Consider the following 24,496-nt stretch of genomic DNA (forward strand, 5'->3'; position numbering starts at 1 on the left):
AATCTTGGCAATGACAAATAATAGTGTTTCTTTAAATTAGTGACAAATCAATTTCCTCCTTGTAAAATGGAGCTCATAATAACATATCCATCTACTTTGAAGTATTCTTCTATGAAAAGTATTTCATGAGCTGTAAAGTTAATTATATCGTTCAATCCACAATCATTTATTAAATACCCACAATATGTCAGGCACTGGAGACTAAAGTAAAAAATGAAATAATCCCTGAACTTCAAGTGCTTTTATTAAAAGCAGTTGCTTGATGCAATTGAATCACAAGAAAACCTGAGTTCAAATTTGGCCTCAGACACTAGCTGTGTGATCCTGAACAAGCCACTTAATCTTCATCTGTAAAATAGGAATAATAATTATATTTACCTTATGATTGTTAAAAATATTAAATGAGTTATAAGGACTATATAAATACTATTGATTATTATTATTTGTCTGGAACTTTGAGTTTCTAAAAAAAGTTCTAGACTTGTATGAACCTTCTTCAGTCTAGCCATATACATCTGACATAGAAAAATGGAAATTTTGGAAATTGAGGTGGTGCCCAAAAATTGGGGAATGACTCAATAAACTGTGGTATGTGTTTGTGATGGAATATTATTGTTCTTTGGGAAATGGTGAGCAATATGCTCTCAGAAGAAAAAGAGCTGGAAAGCCCTCCATGAACCCAAGCAAAGTGAAATATACTGTATACACAGTAATAGCAATGTTCTGGGATGACCAGCTATAAATGACTTTGCTACTCTTGGAAATACAATCATCCATGATTTCTCTGAAGGACTTATGAAAAATTCTGTCCATACCAAGAGAAAGAATTGACTGTTTCTAAATATACATTAAAGCATTCTCTCTCTTTGTTTAACTTAAATTTTTTCTTAAAGGTTTTTACTTTCATTAGGGCAGGGGATTTATTCTTTCTTTCACAACTTAAGTTTTATGGAAATGTTTTGCATAACTTCACATGTGGTTTCTTAAAATGTGAGTAGGAATTAGAAATAGAACTTAGAACTCAAAATTTTTTAAATAACAAATGTAAAAATTTATTTTGAATATCATTGGGGAAAATATTAAATACATACATCAAAAAAAAAGTGGAATTTTGAAAGATGGTAGAAATTATCTAGTTTGGCTGCCAGGCTTTCCTTTTTGAATTATTCTATTAAAAATCAGTTTGCAAGAGGTGGTAAAGAAATTAATTTTTTCTTTTTTTAAAAAATAGGATTATAGGGGCAGCTAGATAGTGCAGTGGATAGAGCACTGGCAAAAGTCAGTAGGATCTGAATTTAAATTTGGCCTCAGACTACACTTACTAATTGTATGATCCTAGGCAAGTTAATTAACCTCAGTTGCCTCACCAACCACCCCCTCCCCCCCAAAAAAACCCAACAACCTAGGATCATAGATTTTGAAGACTTTTCTAGTTCAATTTCTTTATTAATTTTTTTTTTAAAGAACTGAAGCTATTTGTCTTTGCTAATAAGTGGCAGAACTGCATTTTTAACCCTGGTCCTCTGACTCGAATGCCAGGGAGTTTTTCAATACATACTTCTGAAAAAAACTTACATTTTATCTATAAACATGTATATTTTCAAAGGTACTTCCCCCCAAAAAAAAGGGGCAGCAAAAGAGCCAAAAAACTGTGGGACTATTAAGAAAAACTCTAAGAGAGTTCACAGAATAATGGTTAAAAAAACACTGTGGAGGAAAGGAGAAAGTAAGAGAGGTAAGAAGTTTGGAGGTTCCTGTGATATGAAGAGTTTTCAAGATTAAACTCAGATTATCAACTAATTCAATCAGAAAAATAAGAAACAAGCCAGCTGAGAGTAAAAGTTATGTTACAAAATTTGACATGTTTCTATCAATTTGAAGGCAAAAATGGAATTTTGGTAATACAAAAGAAGGTTTAAATCAATGTTAGGATCTAAATTTCATTGAACCCCTCCCATTCTTTTCTCTCCCTCCTCTCTGATCCCAAATCACAAACTAGTTCATCAATGGAATAGAAAGTTTAGAGCAGTTCTACACTAGAACTATTATTTACTTGTGGGCTCCTGAGATTCCAAGTTTGGTACAATTGATTTTGGAGCCAAAGAATGACTTATTAGCAATGCCAATTGGTATCTGGTTAAAAAAATTGTATTTCATGAAGAACATTAATTAATTTTACCGTATTAACTCCTATAAATATTATGGTCTAGATTTTGAGGAGGTATAGACACATATGTATGAAATATAATTAACTAAATTGTTGGGTATGAATTGCTGGTCACATTCTTAACTGCTGCTTTCCTTTACTTGAAGTATCCCAGATTCTCCAAACGTGCTCTTTCCTTTTCCATATGAGATTGTGAAGAAAATCACAAAATAAAGTTCCAGGTAAGGGTTTTACCAGTGAAACCCCTGCCAAGTCATTCAATCTTTGTGAACTCTGGTGTCCTCAGCTATAAAAAGCTTCAAAAAGGTTGGAATAGGTCATCTCTGAAGTTCCTTCCAGTTTGGAAATTTTCTGCATTATTGCTGTTGTGAGTCAATAACTGCTTTTATCAAATTTAGCAAAAGATTATTGTCACTATTGCTAGATTGGGATAGTAATCAGCCTTGTAGTTATCTTCTGGGGCCTGGGGTAATTAAACATAACTCAAAATTCATAAGGACCAAGAAAATATTTGTTCTTCAAAGAAATTGGCTCCACGATCATCTCAGAGAGGGAAGTAAGCACTATAGCTTTGTGCAATTCCTTTGAAAAATATTGTGTGCAATCCCAATATAGGCTGGCCAATGCAGCCCTGGTCCTAGCCTTGGCCCCATTAGTAGCAAAGCAGGACTCTTGTTTCTTTAGCACATTAGATTTTACAGCTACAGTGGGGCAGGGCCACTCCTAACATTCCAGGGTAGAAAATAGTGCTTGTGGTCAGATTTCTAGAAAGATCTCTGAAAACAGCTTCACAAAAATCCAGAAGCTTGAGACAGTGTCCCCTCCACCTTGGAACCAGAGCCCTACTTAAAGAAAGAGTTAAAAGCTGAGTAATAAGCTAAAAAAAGTGAATAGACAACAAAAAAAAGTTTCTGACCATAGAAAATTAACACACATGCCAAAGATAATTACAAGTCAAAGTTCCTACATCCAAAGCCTCCAAGAAAAAATAAGAATTGGGCTCAAGCCATGGAAGAATTCAAAAGGAATTTTGAAAATCAAGTAAAAGAGATAGAGGAAAAATTAGAAAAAAATTAAGAGTGGTGCAAAAGCAAATACAAAAAGCTAATGAGGAGAAGAAACTCTTAAAAGTAAAACTGGAATTAGGTTCTAGAAACCAGACTGGAGCAAATTAGCTTGATCCCAGATCTAACATTTACCTAAGAGTCTCAGTAGACACATTGCCCTGCATAGTTTCTTGATTTTGAAAGATAGTACTAGGACAAGAAGTCAAATAGTTAGTTAAAAGATATAAAAAATACCTTGAAGAGTAGTCATGACCAACCTGATCTTTGATCTCTCTCTCTCTCTCTCTCTCTCTCTCTCTCTCTCTCTCTCCTCTCTCTCTCTCTCTCTCTCTCTCTCTCTCTCTCTCTCTTCTCTCGTCTCTCTCTCTCTCTCTCTCTCTCTCTCTCTCTCCTCTCTCTCTCTCTCTCTCTCTCTCTTTCTCTCTCTCTCTCTCTCTCTCTCTCTCTCTCTCTCTCTCTCTCTCTCTCTCTCTCTCTCTCTTTTTTTTTTCTTTATTTCATTTTGTTTTTGAAGGGACTGCCTTGACCTTAGCAGGAGTTCTCGGACCTGGCCACTGGCCAGTTGGTTTCTGCACCAAGCTGATAAGTCACAGGGATCCATCGGGAACACCTTTTCTTAAATACTTAATTTAGTATCTCTTCTGCCCTGGCTGTGGATGTCTGTACAAAGGGGACAGGTCTTAAAGAAATCAGCAAGGCATCCAGGAGCCATTAATTAGACATCAATTTACATCAGTTCCCTTACACCTAATGTATTGGGAAGTAAGAGACTTGGAGGGGCTGAGTAGGTCAGTGTGTAGCTTTTCTGGCTGAGGGGGCTATTCTCTCTGTGGGTTCCAACCTTCTCCATTGCCGTAATTGAATTAGATCTATTCGGGACCAGCTGCTGACTCTCCTGTTTCCCACTTCTCACTGCCACAGCCAATTACCTCTGTGACTCATTTGTGGAACTCTTCCCCCATTTCTCACCTCACTTGCCAAAAGACTGGCCCTCTGCATTCTAACACTCGGCAGGGAGGGCCAGCCAGCTGCTCTCCCATGTTACCTCAGTCCACGTTGAGGGAGCCAGCCCAGTCTGACTGTCAGGTCCCTGACCTCTGCAATGGTAGGACTTAGTTCCTGTCAGCTCCTGGTCCAGGGATTCACATACAAGGCTGTCAGTTCAATCTTTTATTTTCTTCTAATTCTCAATTCTCTCTTCAAGGTACTACTTGACTAATCTGCTTAGATGCCCATGACTGAAGAGGAATGATGACAGAATGACATGTATCAGTGTGATTCTCTCAACATAAAGATGGGAGCTAGCCATCACTCTTGGAAGCTGCACAAATGTCTTTTAGCAGATCAAATGTCACCAAGAGAAACACATGGCCACTCAATTGACAGGCATTTGTTGGATACTTTCGCCCATTAGGAATGCTCTTCCCTCTTTGAGACAACTGCAACTGCTTCCAACTGCCTTCTTCTTCCTCTCTCCCTTCTGGTTTATTGAAGTCTCCCAGCTTATGATATCGATACCAAACATAGCTCTCATCCGAAAGATCTATAGTCATTATCTTGGGAGCTTCACCCACATTCATTTGATGGTTATATGATTTCTCAGAGAGTAATGATGAGCTTCCCAAACACAGGAACATCAGAGCTGGAAGGCGTCAGCAATGTACATCTGAACCAGAATCCCTTCTGTCATATACGGACTGACATGTCACCATATAGGTTTCCCTTATAGACTTTTAAGGAAGGGGAACCTATTATCTTTTGAGAAGGCAGCCTGTTCTACTTTGGGATAGCTCTGATAAGTTTTTTTTGTCTGTCTCACCCCACCCCCACTTTTCAAGTCTAAATCTGTTCTTCACAACTGCTGTCCACTGTTCCTACTCCTGTCCTTTGGGGCCAAGTATAACTCATTCATGTCATCTTTCATATGACCTTTCAAATATTTGAACACAGCTACCATATCTTCCATAATTCTTCTTTTATTCACCCAAACATCCTGAAGTCCTTCAACTAATCGTTATTAATTGAATTCAAGGCCTTTGATCATTTTGGTCACTCTGAGCTGGGGTACTCTCCAGTTTCTCGGTGTTTTTCTTAGTCTATAGCATCCAGAAATAAACACGCTATTCCAGATGTGGTCTAAACAGGACAGTGTTCAGTGGAACAATGTCTTGCTATTGAAAGCATTTATTTTCCTGCTTCCACTTTACATTATTGATTTAGATCAGACTTGCAGGTAACTTACTTATTTGTTTATGTATATTTATTTGGGTATATATACATGCTGAATTGCTATATCTATGATTCCACTATTTTGTACTTGGGAAATTTAGTTTTTGAGTCCAAGAGTATGAAGGAGTTCTAAGTGAGTTCTATCCAAATCTATAGATGAGATATATGATATAGAATCGTATGCCCTTCACTGACATTCTGCTGTTGCTCCATTATGTCATCCACAAATCTTATGGCTCAACTAAAGAAAAAGTTTTTTCTCCTTTTTTTGGTTCAGAGCTGAGAACTATTTTTTGCCAAGAAAAATAAATGTAAGTTTTTGAGAGAAAGAATTGTTATCCCAGTACCTAAAACAGTGCCTGCATATAGTAGGTGCTTAATAAATGTTTGCATTTCACCGTGGCATTTGATTGCATCGATATAGCTTAGTTCTCAATCAGTGTACCTACTGGGAGTTTCTGGCATAGAAAGAGCCACAATCTCAGGATTAGCAGCCTATTTGTTTAAAGAGCTTATTACAGGAGCTTAGAGCAATTTTGACAGATGAAAGTAAGTCAATTATAGCTAGAAATAACTCTGCCTTCCATGGTCCTTTGCCCCCTGCCAAGTTCCCTTTCAAGAATGTTTTTCCTTTTTACCTGCAGGCTACTCTTCTTTCTCACTAATCCTTTCTGACCCATAACAAGACATTTAAGTTAAGTTGCCTCCCAAAGGGAAGGATTATTATGAAACATATGAATTTTAAGAATCGTCCTTTTGGGTCAGACTTACTAAACTATATATTTTGTCCCTGACAGCACAATGAGAGATTTGAGAGAAGGCATTGTCCTTTTTGATATTAATATCAAATATTTAGGAATGGAGCTCAGACTTCCTTAGTTACCATTGGATATCTGTCAGGACTGAAACTTCTCTTGAATTTATTTACTTATCCTACACAGAGAGGCAACAGACGGTAGTAGACAGAATACTGTACTTGTAGTCAGGAAAGTGATTCCTGGGTGAAAATTCTACCTCAGATATTTACTAGTTGTATGATCCTGGCCTCTGTTTCCTTATCCATAAGATGGAAAAAAAAATAGTTTCTACCTCACAGGATGATTGTGAGGATCAAATGAAATACTTTATGTAATTCCCTTTTCAAAGCTGAAAGTATTACATAAATGTGAGCTATTGTCATTATTTCTCACAGGATGGAGAAAATTGCAGTTTCACTAGTTCCTGCATGAAGGTTCTGTTCATAGGCCTAGGTCACGGGTAATATTTGATAACTTATCATACATAAGAAAACTGAGGGAATCTGAGAGTTTCCCTTTAACTAGTATGTAAATTCCTTTTCATTTTGGATCCAAATGAGGGCTTTATAATATTTTAGGGGCAAGCATGGAAGTTACAATGGACTACCTGGTCTTATTTTCTTTTTAGGTCTCCTAGAGGTTTTGACCTCACATTTGTTCTAAAGGGCAACAAGGTTCAGGAACTGAGCATATGTTATGAAGTTGGGGAATGTGGGATATTTGCTATTTAATTCTAGGTCTCTCCATGGAGATTGCCCTAGATGGCGCGATATACCAGTGCAAGTGCCAGGCTGATAGATGCCATATTACATTAAGGGGTGGAGAGAATCAGCAGACTGTGATGTGAATGCTGTGTGAATGTCAACTTATTTGGCTAGGGCTGGTGAAGAACCAACAGATGGTGGTGATTTATTATCACCACTGACTCAGGATGGATGAGGGTCAGAGGAGCACTACAGAGCCTTCTGGTAACCTTCTATATCCTTTTCTCAATTCACTCTTTCTCAGGGACAACCCCTGAAAGGAAAATATAATCACTAATGACTTAATCTAAAGGTCTCAGCATTTTCCTTTATGTTTTTTAATTAAAGATTTTCCTGGTTCTCTTTATAGACATGATATCATGTAGGCAAGAAGACCCAGTTTGATTACTAGTAGCCCAAATTGCAAGAGGCTCCATATGATGATAAACAGACCATATGTCCAGCCCACATCTTTGTCAACTACATCATCTTTTAGCCTTAGGGAGAGGTACTCTTACCCTCGGACAGCATGTAGCAGGCGCAATGAAGGGTAGGCTGTTCGCACATTGACGTGGTGCTTCAGGATGAGCTCATTCACCCACTCTACTCTCTCCTTGCCACCTTTGGCCATAAAAGCAGGAATCCACAGGATGCTGCCATTGAGGCTGTGCAGGCGCTGAAGAAGTTTTTCCCTCCAGGTCTCATTGACCAAGTCCTCAAAGGCCCTCTGGATGACAGAAGGGTTCATGGTCACCAGGTCAGTCTTGACGCCCACATCTTGGGCATACTCCTGGACAGGTGCTAGGTTGCACCTGAAAATAGAAAAATGAGCATTACAATTTCCAGAAAGTAGTAGGATCTCTATAATTTCCCCTTTCTTCCTATTTGTTTCAGTGCTGATATATAGCAAACACATCATAATTGCTTTTTTCTTTATTCATTATTCTCTTTATTCAACCATTTCTTTAGTCAACCATTCAACATACATTTATTAAGTGTCTAGTATGTGTATAGTACCAGGTGAAAGAACATTTATGTTGATCAATGGGGTCTCAACCTCAAACTTTCAACTTTAGGAGGGGAAAGTAATAGGTTCACAGATTAGCATACAAATTCAAGTACAAAAGCACAAAGGGAGTATATAGCACATGAGATTACAGGAGGAAGAAATGATTTCTAGCACCAATCAAATGATAAATCTTATCCCATTCCCACAATTTAATTCCAAAACCACTTACCAAGGACTTTCTCTGTATCAGGATAGTCCTCTACTCAGTGGTGATGAGGTTGGCATTTGGAGGACATTTCACCATAGCCCAGGTCAACTTTCTAGGATTGTCCACCTCACATTCTAAGGCCTAGTAAGTACCCTATAAGGATATCCACCAACTTTTTGTACTCTAGTTTTGTGCCTGGTGATTCACATTTATTTCTTTCCTTTATTTTTCCCATTTTATCCAGGCTCCTATCAATCAGGATTATTCTTCAAGTATTTGATTAGTGGTAACCACAACTGAGGGGTAATTATTTATCACTCTCAGTTAGTAATAGGGCTTTATAATTGCCAGTGGAAAAGTTCTTCTGGAAAAAAAAAACTGCTATGGAAATCAGAATGTATATTTAGTTATTAGAGATGTGAAAAGCTATTTTTAAAATGCTCTTAAGGAGCTCCCATTCTTTTTTTCAAAACAGTATTTTATTTTTCCAAATACATATAAAAGATAATTTTCAATATTCATTTTTATAAAACTTTGTAATCCAAAATTTTCTTCCTTCTTTTCTTACTTTTCTCCTCCCCATCTTTTCTTCCCCTTTCCCAAGAGAGAAACAATCTGATATTGCTTAAATATGTGCAATTCTTTTAAACATGTTCCCATATTTGTCATGTTAAGCAAGAAAAAAATCAGATCAAAAGGGGAAAACATCAGAAAGAAAAATAAATCAAGTAAACCACAAAAAAGGAAATATTATATTCCAATCCACTCTCAGTCTAGGAGCTCCTATTCTAATAGAAGAAGTGACATGCATACAACTTTGTACAAATAAAATATATATATATAGTGAAAATTAGAGGTAATCTCAGAGGGAAGGAATTAACAGTATGAGGGACTATTAAGAGCTTCCTGCAGAAGATGGGGTTTAAAGTGGGAAACCAGGGAAATGAATAGGCAGAATAGAGAAAGGAGAACATTTCAGGGATGGGAGACAGGTAATGCAAAAGCTTGGAGTTTAGACATGAAGTGTCTTATACAAGGAACAGCAAGGAGGCCAGTATTTCTGGGTCATTGAGCTTGAAGAAAAAAGTAAAGTATACGAAGAATGGAAAGGCAGGAAAAAGCAAAGTTGTGAAGGACTTTAAAAGTCAAACAAATCAGATGTTCTGAATGCTCTATGACAACAATTCTTGTCTCAAGATGCTGCTTTAATGCATGTGTACACTTAAGATGTATTGGGCTTCCAAATGCCTACTATAAATTCTTAAGCTTGGAACTGATCCTAGGACCTCTAAACCTTCCCCAGGAGTATAAATGTACTTTAGGGACAGTTTCTAGGGCCTCATTGTCCATTGTGAATATATTTGGGATGTTAATGATGGGGGAGATTCTTAACACTAGATAGACTTTGCAAATAATCCAATTCATCAAAAACTTTAATACCTTGGTAAGTCAGGGAGAGAAGAAAGAGTACATCTGATCTAGGCTTCTTCCATATTGATATCTAGGCTTCCCATTATGTTTCCTGATATTTATAGGAATACAAGAAAGAATTTTTTTCTTGGGGAATTTCTTCTACAAGTACAGATACTTAACCTTAGTTAATAGAGAGGGAGCTCTAGGGAGTTGACAAAGAGAATTGGAGTTAAGATATCATTACATATATTAAAGTGTGAGAGGTAAGATTTGAACCCATGTCTTTCTGTCATTGATTCATTATGTCAGCCTGCTTTTTCACTATGTAGGCTGGGAAAAGTGCCTGCTCCCTTCTTCCCCAGGCTTTATTTAACTCACTCTTTTGGCTTTCTTTTTTTCGTTGTTGAATATGATGTTCTCTGGGATCTTCATTAAAAGAACATATGTGTTCTTGTGTGTGTGTGTGTGTAAAACCAAGAAAAGAAATGTGTTGAGATAATTAAGAGCATATTTGTGTGTGTTAAGAATAAGCTTGCAGGGTGTGAGTCTTTAGAACTTTTTATTGAATTTTTCTATGAAAAGGGTGGACTTGCCCATTTTGATCCATTCTTGACTCATTGTGGATCTGTTAGTGAATCATTGGTTGGCATGAACTTTTGTAGAGTGAACTTTTGTGGGAAGAGCCATTCTATATTGGCTTAAAAAGGAAAGTCTTCATGGTAGACAGCTTTTTATTTTCTTATTGTCTTTTCCTTCTTTGTAAGAAATAAGAGAGCATCAGAACTAACTAGAAGACCTGGCTTCAGTTTAGAAGCTACAAATGAAAATTGCCCAAGTGGAAGATGTATGTGCCCTTATCTATGTGGCCCAAGAGGATAGAACCTGAACCTTTGTCTCTTTGATAAAAGTGGAGGGGATATCATGGACAATGTTGAATTCCTAGGCACCTCAGTCCCCAAAGCCAACCTTCTAACACAAAAGAGTTTCTTCCTAGGGGTTCCTGGGAAATAAACATATGGCTAACCCCCTGGAAGATGGAAGATTATCAAGGGATCTAAACCATGACATAGATGAAGTCTTTGAAAGAGACTCAACTTTTTTCCTCTGCTAATATTGCAAGTTATTCAGACAGTGTAGGTGCAATGGGAATTGGGTTAACTGCTGTAACACCCTCAAGTTCATTTCCTTCTGGGATAATCTAAACCCCCAGGATAGTGCCATAAGGTTGGATTCCTGGATAGGCCCCTGGGATGAAGATAGTTTTACCAGAATGTTGGGGGAATTGTTTCCCCAGGAACCCCAAATTCATTTCCCTCCTGAGGAGACTCTAAACCACAGGGTGGTGCTATGAGGCTGAAAAATTGAGGAGCCCTGGGGAATGGTTTGACTCACTATAGAGGGAAGATGATTGTATTGATTTTTTAAATGGGCTATATGGTTCTTTTATGTGTTTCTTGGATTTTCCATCAGATAGAATAAAGTCTGTCCTGTCCTTGATATAGACATTCTTACCTTGAATGCTTGTATGGGAGTTGGGGGACTTTTTTCTCATATCTGGTGGAACCCTAAATAGAAGTTATATTTGAAGAGTTTCTCATATTAAACCTTGGGTGGGGTTATATGAGCAAAAGAGTTATGATTTTGGTTCTCTCTCTAAGAAAAAAATCAGCCCACATAAATCAAAAGTTTGGAGGTGGAAATGGTGGTAGGCCACAGTATATAAACCCTAGGTTGGATTCACTTTTGGTGAGGGGGAATTTGCCCAGTGCAATACTGGGCACTATAGTGCATAGCACTATAGTAAATGTCTATATGTGTTTGCATGTATCTGATTTAAAACTTTGGTTTCTGATAATTCAGAAGATGTATCTCTATAAAGCTTAATGTTTGTCATAAGTCCAAAAAGAATTATAATTAGAAAGGTTACATACATTGAATGTGAGAAAATTATCATTTTTTGTTATTCAAAATGATGAAATGATAGCCACTTACCTCTATGGAATGAGAGGGATTATTTTTGGGGAGGAGGAAGCATCTCATTTCATTATTTGGGTACAGTAACATCATCCCCTCATTCATCACACCCAAGGTGATGAAAAGATAAGTAGCTTCCAGTTTTGTATTTTTAGCTTTGCTCTCTCTCCTGAAGTCCAGACTTGTATTATCAACTATCTTGAGGACATTTCTCCTGGCTGTCCCACTGGCAAGTTCAGCTTAACTTGGCCCCAAAAGAATTTCTTCATTTCCTGTTATATCTGCTTGTCTTTCAAATTTTACAAGTTTTGTTCTTGATGCTACCTTACTCAGACTTAGATTCAAAATCCTGCTGTTATACTTGATTCTCCTCTTTTTCTTCTCATATCTAATCAGTTACCAAAGTTTGTTGATTTTACTATCAAAATGTCTCTCATCTTCCTCCTCTTCTCAATTCCCACTGTCATTTCCTATTCAATCTCTCATACCACTCACTGGAACTATTGCAATAGTCCCTTTATATCTCTTCCCACCTACACTCTTCCCCTCCAATTTTTCCCTTAAATGCTGTCATATTCACTTTCCTTAATCACATATTTAATCATGTTACTTCTTTGCTTAACATTCTTCAATACTCCCTACTGCTTACCAAGTAAAGCTCAAACTCTTCTGGCTGACAATCAAGGTCTTTCACTTCCTTCCATTTCAGCCTGTTCTTTTACTCTTACTTTCTATGATTCAACAGAAAGCCATCTTCAACCTCTTGTTGTTCCCCATTTATATTATATGCTTTTCTACCTCTGTTCCTCTAGTTTTATTTTTACTCCTGACTTGGATTACCTTCTATACATTACTACTCCTGCCTATTTCATTTATAGGTTTACAGGATCACAGCTTTAGAAATGAAAGGCATTTTTAGAATTCATCTAGTATATTCCGTCCCCCAATTTTACAAATGAAGAAACTGAGAAGGTCACACAAATAGTAAGTGACAAAACCTAGACTAGAACCCAGATCTTTTGATTTCAAATTTAGCACTCTTTCCCCTAAACCATGATGCCTATTTTAATGGAATTTAATTCAATGGATATGTTATTAAATCAACTCTTGAGCTAGGAACTAGATGGCATCTAAAGCTTAGATAAGAAATAATAACAATAGTAATAATAGCTAGCATTTATATAGTGTTTTAGGATTTATAAAGTGCTTTATACATATTTCATTTGAAATAAAAAAATTATATCTTCCCTCCCTGGGGCTTATGATCTACTATAGAATTGGAAGTAAATGGAAATACATATATATATGACATATACCTTGTAAATGGGAGGTAACTACAGAAGGAAGGCATTAATAATGATAATGATGATGATGATGATATAATAGCTAACATTTTCATAGGACCTGTTATGTGCTAGGCACTGTGCTAAATGCTTTCTTATTATTATCTCAATTTTTTTGTATGTCATGTCCCTGACTGTTTTTATACACTATTGACTTGTATATATAAAATCCCCCTACTGGGGAAGCGAGATGGTGTAGTGGATAGAGCACCATGCTGAAGACCTGAATTCAAATTTGTCCTTAGATACTTACTAGCTGTGTGATACCAGGCAAGTCACTTAAGCATTTTTGCCTCAGTTTCTATATCTGTAAAGTGAACTGGGGAAGGAAATGGCAAATCACTTCAATATCTTTCCTAAGACAACCCCAGATGGGGTCATGAAGAGTCAGATATGAGAGAAAATGACTAACCAACTCTCTACTAGTATAGTAAGTTCCATTAGGGTAGGGAATCTTATTTTATTTAATTACCTAATTAGTAACTATTGCTATACTCCCCATAGAATAAGCATTTAATAATAGTTTATTGAATTGAATTCACTTGAGTTGAAGAAAGAAAAGGAAGAGTGGAAACATGACTTTATAGGGGGTTTGGGCTTTGAGCTTTTTTGGAGCTACTGGTCCAAAGGCTCAGTCAAATAAATTCCAAATACGGAGTCATATTTTATATAAGGCATCTGATATCAACCACTGGCCCCTCTTTACTGTGACTCCTGTGATCCAACTCTCAGAGGAACAGGTGTTTCTCTGAACTGAAAACTGAGTGGAGAAACTGTTTAGCTTTTTTGGAAGGAAATATGCCCATATTCCCAACATCCAAAGGGCATACTTTGAATCTGGGGATGCTCTTGTTCTCCAGAATTGCAGATGGAGAGTAGAGGGAAAGGTGGAGCTTGGACATCAAGTGCAAGAAACCTGAGGTTTCAGGACCACTGGTTTTGACATTGCTTATTTCTTCCCTTCAGAATAGGGAAAATGGAAGTTGGAGAGATAGAATAAGTGTTAGGTAGCTTCAGTCATTGCAGAAGGCTTAATTCCCATGGAGTTATTAGAGGGTCAGGTGGTAGAGACATTTTGACTTAGTAAAAAGAGTCCTGGATTAGGAAAACTGGGGTCCAGACCCACTTCTGTGACTGATTAGTTAAATGATATTGTACAAATCCCTCAATATCCTTGGATCTCAGGTTTTCACCATAAAACAAGAGGGTTGAGCTAGATGCTACCTAAGATCTGTTCCAGCTAAAAATTTATGATTTTCTGTGATCCTAACAAGATCAATTGTTAAAGTGATACCATTGCGCATGTATGCCAAAGAACTCACATACACACATATATAGTAATTTCACTTTATGCCCTGGAAATAAATATAAATATAAACAGAGGCTTTTTTCATCATTTGGGGAAGGGCAGAATAAAATATAGTACAAGAATGTATAGAATTAGAATTGTACCAAAAGGAATGACAAAGTTGAGGAACTGAGAGAAATATAGGAAGACTTATATGAACAGTGAAACCATCAGAACCAGAAGGACTACACTAATATCAGTGAAGACAAAACCTAATGGAACATGCTTCAAATGCAACAATCCATTTTGGGTGCTAGAACCTGAAATGAGAATAAACTTTTTTTTTTTTTTTCAGATGAAAGTCAGCGAATCAGTAATGTGAAATATTACATATCCATCCATCAGTTGCTTTATCAAAATATAGATTGTTGTTTTGAAGGAATGGGGTGGCTAAGGTTGGGGAAGAAAGCAGGTCCAGTGGGGGAATGAAACATTAAATGACTTGCCTAGGCTAACAGCTATTATATCTGAGAGGCAGGTCTTAAATTCAGACTCACGTTTTCTTATGCCACATAAGTAGGTTCTCATGAATATTTTAAATTGATAGGTGACATAATAGAGCATTGGAACTGAATTCTGAAAGCACCCCTGACATATTTTGATTTTTTTTCTTACCTTTATTTTACCCACCTATTATAGCTTACCTATATTCTGCACAGAACTCCTCCCATTACTGACCTCCTTGGTTTCCTAAGTCCCAACTAAAATCCCACCTTCTACAGAAGCCTTCCCTAACCCTTATTAATTCTAGTGCCTTTCTCTATGATTTCCTATCTATCCTGGTTATAGCTTGCTTTGTATGTATTTATTATGTTGTGTACCTCTTGAGATTATAAACTCATTCAGGGCAGGGACTGCTTTTTGCCTTATTTTATATTTCCAGAGTTTAGCGCAGTGCCTGGCACATAGAAGGTGCTTCATAAATACTTATTGATTGGACATGATATGGGCATGGGGAAGGCCAATAAAAACCAGTTGAGAACAATATTAATACCTAGCACAGTTCTTGCTCATAATAATTAATAAATTAATTTATTATATTATATAAATAATATATTTATATAATATAAATAATAATATATATTATATATAAATAATAAATATTATATATATAAAGATTAATAAATAGCAAGTAGGTAGAAAACTAGCCACTTGTGGGCTCCTATGGTGATCTCATACTTGCCACAGAGGACCAAAGAACTCAAAGGTGAATTTTTCTGCCTGATAATTTTCTGCTGCACAGTGGTATTGGAATTAGGATGGATCAAAATGGTCCTGTAGGAAAAGCAGGGGCCTAACAGAAAATTCAGAGTTAAGGTTCTGGCTTTCACCCTTGCTGACTGTGTGACTCTCGCCAAGCTATTTCATACTTATGACCTCAGTTTCCTCATCTATAAAATGGAGATATCAGTAGGCTCTCCATAGTTTCACAGAATTGTTAGGAGGAAATTGCTTTTTAAGCAGGAAATTGCTAAGTAAACAAGAACTACTATCATGATCATTGATTTGTGCTTCTCTACTAGTAAGGAATTTTGATCTGTTAAATGCTTCCAATTAGGTGGCAAAGGAATGAGGCTGAATGAAGCGATACAAAATGATTGACCTTATCTTGCTTGTTGGGACATGGGTTTATCTTTTTTTAATCCAAGGACTAGAGTCAGGCAATTATCATTCTTGGTTTTCCCATGTGTCTCTTACAGTGGCTGCGATTTCTCCACAATAGACTTGCAAATCTCTGAGCAAACATTTATAAATCAGCCCTGGATACGCACAAATCCATGGGCACCTGCTAGGAATGGACTTTAATGATAAAAGCATAGCTTTGCCTTTGAGCAGTACACTGGTATTTGGAGTCCTTTAAGTACACACACACACACACACACACACACACACACACACACACCCTCATTCTAATGTATTTAGACACCATTTCCTATATCTCTAGTCTCTCTATCATACTGGCTTTCTGTGTATCCTCATTGTACGAGCTCTACAGAATGTTAATAATCAATAGATATTAAAAAGAAATTATGTTGGAATGTGTGAAGTGGAAATATAGCATGCATACATGTACTGCACTCACTATGTATCAAAGTTAGTGACAGTTTTCCATTAGACCTTCAGTCTCTTGACTCTTTCCAGGGTTCTTATCTGTCTTTCATATGTGAATGGTGAGACCATAGGTGACCTGGAAAGGGGACTAGTTTTGATCAAGGTTTGCAATTTGGGGGCAAGCCTCATTGAGTACCATTTAATGTTAATACTTTTGAAATATTAAAATGAAATTGTGTGTGTGTGAACTATGGTGTCTATATATGACTATTGAGTGAGGTGTTGGGTGGTTTGAGGAACACTGGACACTATATCCTGCATAGAACTCCTCCCACTACTGACCTCCTTGGCTTCCTTTAAGTTCCAACTAAAATCCCACCATCTACAGGAAGCCTTTCCTAACCCTTATTAATTCTAGTACCTTTCTCTGTTCATGATTTCTTATCTATCCCAGTTATAGCTTGCTTTGTATATATCTGAAGGCATGGACTTGAGTCCTGCCAATTACCAACAAGCCTTTCAAAACTTCTGTCTCCTCAGCTGATGCTAATAATACCTGCACTTTGTAAATGTGCCACATGAAAGTAATAACTGTTATTGCTGATGGTATCATCTCTCTAGAGCTAGAAAAGATTGTAAGAGCCATCTAGTCCAACCATCATACTTAAAATGGAGAAAAATGAGACTCAGGGAAGTCCAGCCTTGTCCAATATTCCACTACTAGAAAATGGCAGATCTGGGATTCCAACTCAGGTACCTCTTCAGGTACCACCATTTTTTCTATTACATCATCCTTGACTCGTTTGATAATTCAATGCTAATTCTTATTCCAACTATTTCTCTCCATTTTAATTTAGCTGAGTAAGTCAATCAATCAATCAGCATTTATTAAGTGCCTTCTCCATACCTTCACTGTGCCAAACACTGGAGATACAATGACAAAAATGAAACAGTCCCCTTTTTCTATTGAGGAGATGTATGTACAAACATGAAAAAGTCTATGCAAAATAAATATCAGGCAATTTTGGGAGGAAGGAAAGTGGGAATTGGAGATGGGGATCAGGAAAGGTGTTGGGTCGGAGGTGATGCTTTGAGCTGAGTTTTAAAGAGAACAAGGCATTTTAAGGAGTGTGTGTGTGTGTGTGTGTGTGTGTGTGTGTGTGTGTGTGTGTGTGTGAATGAGGAACAATCAGTGCAAAGACATGGAGGTGAAGATGTGAGGAGTGGCAGGAAGGTCAATTTGGCTGGACTGGAAAGGGCATAAATATAAAGGAAGCCTAGAAAGTTGGTAGGATGGGATCAGGTCCTTTTGAAAGGCTTTAACTGGTAAGGAGAGTTTATATTTGCTCCTAGAATTAAGAGGGGGTCTGGTGGAATTTATAGAGCAGGGGATTGACATAAATTTTAGGAAAATCACTATGGCAGCTATGTGGAATTGACATAACTCGATTTATTAGAAATCTTAAATCCCCCCTTTTATTCTCTTAGCTTTCTGCCATTTTATGTCAGGCACTATGCAAGATATATCAAATTGTGATCAAGAGAACATTGATTTTAATCGCCATAAAATGCAAGCTCTTCGAGTTCAGTGACTTTGTTTTGAGTTTTGTTTATACCTCTCTAGTACCTGGCACAGGCTCTTAATAAATGCTTGTAAGCAACAAGGTGACATAATGGATAGAACACTGCATCTAGAATGAGATGACTTAAGTCCAAATCTAACCTCAGATTAACTAAATGACAAGATCCTGGACAAGATCCTTTCTCTTACAGTTCTCCCTTTTGTAAAAATGGGGATATAATAGCACTTTACCTCCCAGGGTTAATGTGAGGATCAAATGAGATAATATTTGTAAAGGGCTTAGCATAGTGTCTGGTACATAATGAGAACTTAATAAATGCTTGGGTTTTTTAAACTTTATTGGAAATTACATAGGTTGTTCTATGATCTAGACACAAACTCATCAAAAGCTTGAAAGACAATTTTTCTTTCTTTCAATGTCCTAAAATTGAAATCTCAGTATGGCAGTATTGAGACAAGAATGGTGGCTCTCTAGGCCCAGGAAATCTGAGATGGTCCCATGCGAATTTTCCATGGGTGAGACCTGTGTGTAATGAAATACTCAGGGCTTCCATTTGTGCCGGGAATAGCATAGACACCTGTCCCTGTAGTATCTTGGAGGCACCACAATGGATGTTCTATTTTGAGTGAGATGACTATTTTCAAATGCTCATGCTGGTGAAATATGGAAAGAAGGGTTGGGGGAAAAGGATGTGGAATCTCTATCCGTTGCCTTCCCTTAAGTTCCAATTAAAATCCCAGCTTTTACAGGAAGCCTTTCTCAACCTCTCTTAATTCTAGTGCCTAGAATTCTGAGCATCTGGGTAGCAAAGTAAATAGGATTGGAGTCAGAAGACCTGAATTCAATTTTGACCTCTCACAGTTACTATCTGTGTAACCCTAACCAAGTCACTTAAACTGTTTGTCTCAGTTTCCTCAACTGTAAAGTGAATAATAATAGCACGTTCCTCAAAGGATTGCTCTGCGGATCAAACGAGGTAATATTTGTAAAGCGCTTAGTCCAGAGCCTGGAACATAGTAAATACTATATAGATCGATGCTTATTCCCTTCTTTTCTCCAGTGTCTTGCCTTTTTAAATTTTTTTTTAATATTTCCTGTATATAGTTTGTTTTCCTTGTTCATTTGCTCATTGTCTCCCATTAGACTATGAGTTCCTTGAGGGTAAGAAATGTCTTGTGCCTCCTTTTGTATCTTCAGTTACATTGTACAGTGCCTGGCATAGAAGGTACTTAGTATTTATTTACTTAGTATGACTTAAATATATTTATTAACTGACTTATGGAGTCAAAATCCTTATTCTTAATTTTGCCCAAATATGTAAACTGAAGAGTACCATATTATATGGGAACCTCCCCTCCCCCCCACTAAAATTTGGAACTACAGCTCTAGTTTGAATCCCAGCTCTAGTACTTACTTTGTGACCTTAGCTAAGTCACATATATTTTCTGGGCCTTGGTTTCTTCAATTGTAAAATGAAGAGGTTGAGTTCCACATCTCATTCTAGTTCTAAATCTACAGTCCCACAGTCTTATGCAGAAGAGAAAGGTCCAGCCTCAAAGTCAAGAGGAAATGGATTTAAGACCTGCCTTTGAATAGATTCCAGCCTGTGGGATCATGAGTAAATCACGGATCATCTTAGTTTTCTATGTAACTCTCTAATCTATTAGTTTTAACTGAATCATCACTAATGGAGAGATTTTCATACCCTGAGCTCCCTACACCTAAGAAATCGCAAACTCTGCCACTAATACAGCTGCTTCAAGTTAATTAATATGGAGCTCACTTCATTTTACAACATTACAATGCTTTATAATACTTAAATGTATCATTTTCCAAGATTTCAGCCTCAATTTTCCCATTTGTAAAATGAGAAAGTTGAGCTAAATAATCTCTACATTTCCTTTTCAATCCTGACCCCAACAATCCCATGACTCTATGATCCCACTATCCCTCCATCTAGTTTGTCTTCTATATGCATAGACTTGGTTCCCCTATTAGAATTGGACTTTATTGAGGGCAGGAACACCACAATTGAAACCTCCTTTATATTCCCATGACTTAGTACAGTGCCTGGCACATAAGTACCTAATAAATTTTTTTTTTGGACAAATTGACCTTCTAGATCAAAAGTCATCAGTTATTCCGTCTACTTATCTGACAGCTTTCAGTCTACCAGACTGGCTTCAAGTTGAACTACTCCATAGAGATTACCTTATTACAAAGCTGTGAGTGTCTATCTCCCGTCCACAGCCACTGTTCAGCAGGATCCCAGAGTTTCCCACAATGGCACAGGTCCTGAAATGTTTGTTCTTCAGGGGAGAAGTTCTGGGCAGGAGTTCATACAGGTTTTGTGACACATTCATGGTGCTAGCTCGGTCAAAGATATAGTGGATGATGTCTCCAGGTTTCAGGGTCCCCTTCAGAACTGATATGTCTTTTTCCGCATCTAGGAACTTCAAGATTTGCTTCCTGAAAAAAACAAAGCCACATATGTGACAGAAAAGGATCTCCTCCCTTCATCTCTTCTCCCTAATGTAGCCTTCTCTTGCCAACTGTTCTCTCAGTGCTGCATTTTTCCTTCTCCCCATCCTCTCCCCCAATTTCAAACCTTCCCCTTCTCTGATAACCAGCTACTCTTCAGCAAACAAGGTAGACAGCTGGATGCTAACCCTCTGAAGGTAATCTTGGCTAATTGGTTTGGGGTAGAGGTTGGCAATCTATGCCAGGGGTGCTAAAGATGACCCAAGGACCAATTTTCTTTGGCAGGTGGGCTGTCTGCCACAGTTAGAGCTTTCCTCTGACACCCATGGCATATATGACAGCTGCTACCTGCCGTGAAAGTTGGTGACACACATTTCCTTCTGAAAAAGGGAAAGGAAGCTGCCAAGTCATTGTGCCCCTCTAGCACACTAGAAATGATTAAGTTGGAATTTTGGCACACTACTCTTAAAAAAGATGGCAGATCCTTGAGTTGTCCTACAGGGGGGCACCTTTGACATGGATTGACACTAGTAGGGTCCTGACTAGGAAGTCAGAGTTCACTTCTTCCTTGTCTCCTAATTAGCATGCATCTTTTATTTTATCCCAGTTCCTTTTCTGGTAAATTGGAAAAGAACTTTTACTGGACAGCTTTTTCCCCAGGTTGGGGAGGAAACAATGTGTTGCAAACTCTTGTATCTATCTCAGATGACAGCTGATCAACTTGTTAAATGGCCTGTGGAGGCATCTTGAACTTTTTGAAAATTTCAAGGACTTGCCATCAAAGGAAACTCTTCAGTTAACTTCCAGAGGTTGCTCAATGCATCTCTCTATTCTACAATATTTCAGCAGCAATTACAAATAAATATATTTTGGTTCATGGTCAAGAGATGCTAAGTATTGTTTTTTTATTGCTCAGAATAATTCTCTGACTTTTTTTCTAGTCTTTTATAAAACAAAGGCTGGATTAGAAGATTTCTAGGTCTTTTCCAGATCTAAAGTCCATGAGGTTCAACATACAAGACAATGACTAACTAGCTTTAGGATTGTCTTCCATTCTATTCCATTAAAAATCATTTTTAAGACATCTACTATGTACAAGGTAATGTGGTAGATGCTGGGTATAAAAAGGAAGAATGAAAAATAGTGGTTGCTCTCAAGATTGCATTTACTTTGGGGAATACAACAAGTATAAGATGATTTGAGGATGGATAAAACAGTATTAATTAGAAGGATGAAGGCAGGCTTTCTGTAGGAGGTGGCACCCAAGTTGAATCTTGAAGGAAGATTAGAATTCTAAGTATAGATGAGGAAAGAAAGCATTCTATGTACAGGGGACATGTTGTGCAAAGATTTGGGAGTGAAAGAGAGCATGATGAATTTGGAAACAGAAAATAGTCCAGTCTGACCAGAAAGTCATATGCCTCTTAGCTTTTGGGAAAGCTACTTGATTGGTTTTTCTCTTGATTGTGAAGTCATATTTTTAAGATTTAATTTTGAAGCTATCCCTCAAAGACACCTTTATAATAAGAGTATGAGCAGAGAAGAATTGTTTGTGTTAGAGATGGCTATGTAAAATGGCCTAAGTGCATATAGGAACATATAGGTGACACAGTAATAAGGCAGTGTTGGGAAGACCTGAGCTCAAATCTTGTCTCAGATACTTCCTAGCTATACAAATCACAATCTTAGTTTGCCTCGGTTTTCTCATATGTAAAATGGGAATAATAGCAGCACCTATCTCTTGGGGTTGTTGTGAGGATCAAATGAAATAATATTTTTAAAGCACTTAGCAAAGTGCCTGAAACATAATATGTAGCATATAAATGTTAGCTATTGTTAAGTTAACTCAGGAGAACCTGGATGCCTTCAAAACAAATGAAATAAGAAAAAAAAAGCTCTGAAGAGATTTTGTTATCATAAGATCTTTAAGCACCTTGTAGATATTATCAGCCAGATTTTTTACTTCATTTAAAAATTTCTATTTTAATTTTTACTTTAATTTTTTTACTTTAGTTTAATTTTTAATTTTACTTTTAATTTTAATTTTTCAAGACTCACTGAATTTATTTGTGATAGTCCTTCCTCTACTAATTAAGGCTATATTCCCTTCATGCCTTACTAGAAGAGTTCATAAATTGATATAGTTGAGAAAATTCATCACCTGGTGGCTAACCTTCTGGTGATGTGCCTTTCCAAGTCTAGCTGGCTTGATTTTTAGATGACAGATGTACATTCTATCACTGGACCCAAGCTTGATGCCTTGCCAACTTGGTAGGATCTGCCAGAATTCATGTGCTGCTGCCATGGCCCTTGAAAAACTAGGATCACCTCCATGCCCCAAGGAAGCATCAAAGCTGGGAATGAAAAAAGCAGCAGCACTTGGGCAGGAGATAGAGGACTTGGGTCAAAGTCTTGCCTCTGTAACTTACCATTTTTGTGACTTTGGGAAAGCCACTTAACCTTTCTGCGACTCAGTTTCTCATCTGTAAAATTAAAGAGTTTGGCTAAATGGCCTGTGAGGTCCCTTCCAGTTCTAAATCTGTGTTCCTATGATTTCTGTTGTGCAGAATGGGATAAATGATGCCCAAGAGGAATAAAACATGCATTTGACCCTGGATTCTTGAAGGAGGGGCTAATGGGAGTCCTGATATTTAATAGGGTAGGAGAAGCCTGAAGGGAATACTATCCCTTCTCTTCTTCCTTTGATTCTATTTCTTAATTAATGAAGTAGAGCTTTCTCTAACACAGAGAGAAATTTTGCACTTAATAATTTGTACTAGATGGAAAATGGAAGCATTGTTGTTATTTACTGGTGCTTACCAAGGATTATATAACTCAACTAACTCATTAATTTGTTTGGGAAATGGCTAAGAACCTTCCAATTATCAACTCCAAAGTATTTAAAAACAAAGAGAACCCCCAGAAAACCCACAAAGACTTTCATGAGTGAATTAATTTCTAATTAACTACTAGAAATTACTATCAATTATTAAATATTATTTCAAATGACTTGAAGAATCTTTTCTTATGAATAATTTCAATGACTAATTGCTGTATTTGAAAGGATTTGTCCCTCCTCTTGAGTGAAGGCAAATGGTTCATACTGTGGGATCCACTGGGCTTATACTCAAGAGCCCCAAGTTGGGAAAGGCCAAGTTCTTTGACAACTAATTCATCATGATTCCTAGGGTATGACTCCCTTCTCAGGCTCACCCAGTCCAATCTCGGGCATAAGCTGGAGCACCTCCTCTGATTTGTGCTTTCAATGAAGTGATCAGATTTCTTTGGCAGTTGACAAGGGGAATAAGCTAGAGGGAGGAAACCCAGATGAGGCTGAGCTGGCAAAAGGAGGTACAATTTCACTCACAGTTGGTCTTAATGACAACACAGAGCCTCTTATTAAAGGGATCAGTAATATGGGCCTGCAGCTGTCAGGAAGCGCATAGCAGGCAAGTGCAGAACCAGGGACCTTTCAGGAAGAAATGTTGAAAAAGAAAGTAGGTAGTAGAGAAAGAAATCTACTTCAGATGATTTTTTTTGGCTGCTCATTTCTGCTTCTGCTTCCATTCTACATATATCCTCTGGAGATCATATATTTCAAGAATTTGCTCTTCTCCTTCTTTCCAATATCTCTTTGTCCTGGAAACTAGAAACCTATGGCTTGAATGGAAAGTCTGCTAATTTTCCCATGTACCTTCCTACAATCTAATTTTCTATTTCAACTGTAGTTCAATGGCCTTACCCCAGGGTCCTTGCTAGACAAAATCGTGGTCTGGGTTTATAGTCCCCAGACTCTGTGTTTTCTACTTTCTATAGTGCCAATTCAATTAAATAAATGATTAAATAGCTATTTCATGCAAGTTTCCATGCTAGGTATTGGGAAAAATGAAGGTAGGTAGGGCATTGACCCAACTCTCAAAGGGCTTATAATAATATAATAATGCTATTCCTGATCTCATGTCCTCATATTCTCCTCCTTTCTCCTTCTGCAAACCTGTAATTAGTTTCTTTATTCTTATAAAGAAATAAATGACTGCTAAAGACATAAAGCTTCTCTCTAAAGGGAATGTGTATCATAATTG

General features: G+C 37.3%; 1 protein-coding gene across 1 annotated transcript in view; it reads right to left on the reverse strand.

Annotated features, from left to right (window-relative positions):
• Positions 1–24,496, reverse strand: part of ST8SIA2 (ST8 alpha-N-acetyl-neuraminide alpha-2,8-sialyltransferase 2) — a 40,189-nt gene that overhangs the window by 10,539 nt on the left and 5,154 nt on the right. Inside the window, exons 3-4 of the mRNA XM_074295080.1 lie at positions 20,145–20,402; positions 7,522–7,815 (exon numbers count right to left, since the gene is read on the reverse strand). Coding sequence (XP_074151181.1) covers positions 7,522–7,815; positions 20,145–20,296 — 446 coding nt within the window. The 5' untranslated portion in view covers positions 20,297–20,402. The remainder of the gene's footprint in view (positions 1–7,521; positions 7,816–20,144; positions 20,403–24,496) is intronic.

The sequence above is a fragment of the Sminthopsis crassicaudata genome, chromosome 2 (assembly GCF_048593235.1).
Source record: "Sminthopsis crassicaudata isolate SCR6 chromosome 2, ASM4859323v1, whole genome shotgun sequence".
NCBI lineage: Eukaryota > Metazoa > Chordata > Mammalia > Dasyuromorphia > Dasyuridae > Sminthopsis > Sminthopsis crassicaudata.